Raw genomic sequence first — 5,685 nt, forward strand, 5'->3', positions numbered from 1 at the left:
TCTCTCTCTCTCTCTCTCTCTCTCTCTCTCTCTCTCTCTCTCTCTCTCTCTCTCTCTCTCTCTCTCTGTGTGTGTGTGTGTGTGTGTGTGTGTGTGTGTATCCTCAGTTATTTAACCATGTTTGGTGTTAAATCCAGAATCCTGGCTTTTTTCTGACTTATAGCTGGGTGGGGATGCTCTGTCATTTTTAAAGGTTTGTTAGAAGATACCAAGCTTTAATAACTGCTAATCCAAACAATTGAGTTTGGCTTACTCCTGGCTTAATGCAATATATGAATCCAGACAACATATAATTGGGAAGATACTAAGGAATATACTATAGTTAATATAATAATGCAGTGTAATATATTATTGGCACAATAATGCTATAATATACTTTATATAATAATAATACATTGATCAATAACATTTTGGATATCTATTGATAAGATAGATGTGGTCTTAGAAAGTACAAGTCTATATAATCAAGTTTAACATCAGAGCTGAATATTTAATACTGAATATTTTAATGAAGTTAAAAAAAATCACTGTTTTAAAAACACATACAAGACACTGTCCATTTACACAAGGATTATGTGTTTGGCATATGGTGCTCAGGGCAAAACATCCATTTGAACCATAACCATTTCCAGTGTATCCATCTGGGCAAACACAATTAGGTACAGGGCCTACAAATAAAAAAGGCAGGAAGTCAAAACAATCATCTGAATTTGCTTTTGGCATCCTTATTTTCTGCACTGCTCCTTTAATAACACCACAATTTTTCATTATCTGAGAGTACCCAGATTACAGTGGCATTATCTGAGAGTACCCAGATTACAGTGGCATCCATGCCAGAGAATGAAGAGGCCAGAGCTGTGAACAGAGAAGAAAGTAATAGGAAATGCCAAGGGGGAAGATGTCTGGCCAGCCAGAGTCAGTAGCCACATTAGCTAATGTGAAGCATTATGAAAGCAATAGCAATAGCAGTTATATATTGCTTCACAGTACCTTACAGCACTCTCTAAGCCAGGGATTCCCAAACCCTGGGCTGCAGTCCACTACTGGGCCTTGGCCTATTCGGAATTGGACCATGCAAGTGAATGGCCAGAGCATGCACGCAGCTCAATTTGCATGAGCGGGGGGCTGGAGGGCACTCGCGCATGTGTGCGCCAACCCGTCACTCACACAAGGACTGTGTGCATGCACATGCACGTTTGCCAGCCTGCCACTTGTGCGGCCCAATTCCCCCCCTCCTCCTCCCCAGCCGACTGCCAAGTTGCAAAGGTTGGGGACCGCTGCTCTAAGCAGTTTACAGAGTCAGCATAGTGCCCCCAACAATCTGGGTCCTCATTTTACCAACCTTGGAAGGATAGAAGGCTGAGTCAGCCAGTCAGGGTCGAACTCTGACAGTGGGCAGAATTAGCCTGCAATCCTGCATTCTAACCATCATGCCACCATGGCTATATGCCAGATATTGAACAATATTATTACTGTATTTGTTGATTTGTATTTTATTTGCCACATATAAGTCCCATCTGCTGCCCAAAGAGCTTAAAGGGTAAGCATGGTTTTCTTCCTTCCTATTTTACCCTCCCAAGCCTTCATAGCCACAGAAGGTAACAAATCACCTAATATGCCTTTTGGCTGAATAGGGATTTGAAGCAGGATTCTCAGGATTCCAGTTCAGTTTCATAATCTTCTCTTTTAATTGAGTTTGCTCCTCCAAGGTCAGCCTTGAGGATTAGCTCTTATCTCATTTGGCTGAAGGCTGGCCCACCTGAAGGATACAGTTGTGCCAATTATATGGCCTGCCCTATGTACTCTAAACTTAATCAGATGAACCAGTTCAGTATTCTGGAAGTTAAGATATAACTGCCAACTTCTATATACAGAATGGAAATTGGGTACAATCTTGTCTTGAAGATCTATTTTTTTCAATCTCAATCTTCTTTAGAATATGTGGGTTACAATCCTGATTTTTCCAGCCAGAATATTGGGGGAAATTTGGGGAGTTGGAAGTCTACAGTTCTTCAAATTCCTCAAGTTGAAAAACAATATTTTAGATAAGCAAAAAAGGGAAATTTTTGCTGCCTAGTTATAGCCTTTATACAAAACTAGTGCCATTGTTTTCAATATTACCTGATATGTTGTTACATACAGCAAGTGGATGGCAACCCCCATTGTTGACTGAGCATATGTTAACCAATGTGCATATTTTCCCATCACCTTCATAGCCTGGGTGAAAGAAAACAGTAAACCTATCAAGCAGTGATGGCATGTGATGGTGAAATAAACATAAATACTTCTTTTAGACCACAGTGTTGAGGGAAGCTATATCTTTGCCAAAAGCAAACTGTTGCACACATTTCTACATTCTAGGAAGAGGCTCAGATTCCCCTGACATCAGTAGAAGCCATTTAAATTAATTTGCAGTAGTATATAAATAGTAAATAAATCAGGAGGAAATGTGATCAGCAGAATCAAATCTTATGACTCTGACTGTATTAAATACAGCACTTTACTTCATTGATTAAAGACATCCTTGTGTCTCTGCCAAAATACCAGTTGCTATACTAACACAAGATGCATTAACAAAGAACAACATGGTGATATCTATTGGAACACAGCTTGATGAATTGTTCCATAAACAGAGCATGCAAATAATTTGGTAACCTTCAACTGTGGATTAAAATACAGTTGACTTCCTCCAAGATTTTTGAAGACCCCTAACCCTCCTGCAGTTTTCTCTTCTCATAGTTAAGCATGCTTGATTCTTCATTTTCTTTTTATAAGATCTATAAAACCTATGGTCATCTTCTCCTCAACGTTTGTCCTTTTTCTGAACCGAGTTTGTCTGTATTGTTCTTACACCATTGTGATTGTTAAGTGTACAAGGCAGAGAGTTGGCCAAGATCTGTTGAACAAGATGTCCTCAACAACATCTTTTTCTTTCTTCAGTGGTTGACCTGTTCCCCATTTAAATCTTTTCCTAAGAATAACAGGCAATGCCAACTACTTCCCTTGTTTCATACAGTACTATTTATCAACGGTCTTCTAGCTAAAATGATGGAGTGAATTTTCAATTGGCAATGAATAGAAGAACAGTAACAAGCTAATGAGCCCTGATAGCCAATCATTCTGTTATTGTAATCTGAACTTCCGCAAAGGCCTAGTAATTCCAACTTCTGATACTGAGCATCCTTGTGAAAAGATACTCTGTCTTGTGATCTGCTAATCTTTCTGTTCGAAGCTTCTGCTATTGTACCAACTGGAACAATAGCTTATATAAGACAATCAATTCAAAAAATATTGTGCTTTTCAATTTATTAGATATAATTCTTAGATTTAACAATTTATTACGTGGATATCAAGGATGAAAAAATTCATGTTGGTGAGTGAATATAATCTATTCAGATGAGCAAGAAGTTCAAACGGAAGAGGTATAACACCATGTTTTCAAGAGCTAGATTAAGAAAGGAAAAAATACTGTTCCTCTAATAACCAGTATGGAAACACTTTTGCATCATATAAATACAGTCATGTGTGTTTGGGTGATTTTACAAATATATGGAGACACGGACAAGAAAATTAAAAAGAATATATTTCTTCCAGATTTGTAAAGGAAGGATGGATTGATAGATATATAAACATACACACACACACACACACACACACACTAATATAAAGTGAACCTAATTAACTAATACAAATAGTCCTCGACTTACAATGTTTTAGTGACCATTCAAAGTTACAATGGCACTGAAAAATGACTTCTGACCATTTTTCACACCTATGATCACTGCAGTATCTGCATGTTCACATGATCAAAATTCAGACGCTTGGCAACTGACTCATATTTACAACAGTTGCAGTATTCTGGGGTCATGTGATTGATTCCCTTTTGTGACCTTCTGACAAGCAAAATCAATGTAGAAGCTAGATTCACTTAATAACCAAATTACTAACTTAACAACTGCAGTGATTCACTTAACAAATGTGGCAAGAAAGGTTGTAAAATAGGACAAAACTCACTTAAAAAATATCTCACTTAGCAACAGAAATTTTGGGCTCAATTGTGGTCATAAGTCGAAGACTAACTGTATAGACTTGTTTATCTGGTGGACAGTGACTACAATAGAAATATTCTAGTGTGTTAAGACAACAATTGGAGAAGATGCACAACTTTCATTACCTGTTTCAAATTCATTAGTATCTTGGCAGCAATAACCATTTCCTTCCCAGCTGTCAAATCTCGTTTTAAAAAATGCTAGATTAGGGTCATGTTGGAATATGGCCAAACAGGAGTTATTCTTCCCCAAGACAAGATCACTCCAGTTCTCATATGGAGAGCTACTATTTTTAAAGGAATACCCCAAAAAAAGCAATATACAGTTTGAAAACAACATCTCAGGAAGAAAGGCCAAGATGGTGGCACTATGAAACTCCTTATAATGCCAATGCTAATCCCCATGAGAAACAAATGAGAGGACATTTAAGAAATATTGCTCACCGGCTGGACAAGGATCGCAGAAATAGAAGCCTGGCATGTTGACACACCGTACAGGAGGATTCACTGAACAGGGTGGGTTCGGAAGGCTGCATTCATCAATGTCAGCATTGCAAGCAAGGCTCCTTGGAGGCGACATCCAGCCATCATCACAGATGCAAGTATAATTTGGCTGCAAGGTTAAAATTAGGTAAACATGAAAATAATTGTGAATGTTCCTAAAGGAGTTACTTATATTTACACTATTACTAGTACCAAGCCAGACTTCAGGAATTTGACATGTCAAAATTCTTGATGCAATTTCAGTTTATCTTATTTCCCCAGGTTTTTCTGTTCCTTCCTCTAACAATTAAGACTTAATACATACTTACAGTGAAAAGTATTGTTAACATGTTAGAAAAAGAAAACCTATAATTTTCTCTGAAAAAGGCAGAAAATGATGGGTAATCACGAAATGAACCTAAACAGAGGTAGAACAACACATACATCTCAAACTTGCAGAAAGAAACACACCAATCTGAACATTAGTTGATTTATTTTTGAAAAACTTTGTAATTATAATCTGAAAAAGCAGGTAAATAAAAATTGCTCATTCCCAGACTTGTAGACTGTAAAATGGCTTCCTGACTTAAACATCAGTACATAAATGAAGTCTAGATTCTACTACACAGCAAATAATATGGGTAATACCGTTTGAAATCACCCTTGTTGCAAAATGACAAGTATAGTTATTACAAGGACAAGTAAGATATTGTTAGTAAAGAGCTCAAGGTATTTTGGAGACATATCTTTTAAACAAAATATGAATGATTTTCATTTTGTAGAAATTAAAATATGGGAAATGTTGAATTAATAAGAAAATATGCATATAAAATATTGCTAAAATATAGTGAGAACTGTGGAATCCTATAGGATAATAGCCTATATCAGTGGTTCTTAACCTGGGCGGTACCGCCCCCCAGGGGGCGATTTCATTTTTCAGGGGGGCGATGGAACAAAAAGGGGCGGCGTGGGGGCGATGGAACGAAAAGGGGGCGATAGGGGGGCGATGGAGCGAGATGTTTTGGGGACACTTTTGAGCCTTCCCCTGCAGCTCCGAGCGTCCTCCGCCATTTGTAGAGAGAGACAGAGAGAGGCACTTGTGCTTCTCTCTCTCTTTCTCTCTCATGTGGATTTGCCCCCTCGCAGGGCTCCTA

At 38.1% G+C, this 5,685-nt stretch overlaps 1 protein-coding gene across 1 annotated transcript in view; it reads right to left on the minus strand.

Annotated features, from left to right (window-relative positions):
* CUBN (cubilin) overlaps window positions 1-5,685 on the minus strand; it is a 198,533-nt gene that overhangs the window by 174,697 nt on the left and 18,151 nt on the right. The window contains exons 8-10 of the mRNA XM_029283182.1: window positions 4,493-4,661; window positions 2,122-2,217; window positions 547-668 (exon numbers count right to left, since the gene is read on the minus strand). Of these exons, the coding sequence (XP_029139015.1) occupies window positions 547-668; window positions 2,122-2,217; window positions 4,493-4,661 (387 nt within the window). The remainder of the gene's footprint in view (window positions 1-546; window positions 669-2,121; window positions 2,218-4,492; window positions 4,662-5,685) is intronic.

Source organism: Protobothrops mucrosquamatus, unplaced genomic scaffold (assembly GCF_001527695.2).
Source record: "Protobothrops mucrosquamatus isolate PMUCROS unplaced genomic scaffold, P.Mucros_1.0 scaffold33, whole genome shotgun sequence".
Classification (NCBI taxonomy): Eukaryota; Metazoa; Chordata; class Lepidosauria; order Squamata; family Viperidae; genus Protobothrops; species Protobothrops mucrosquamatus.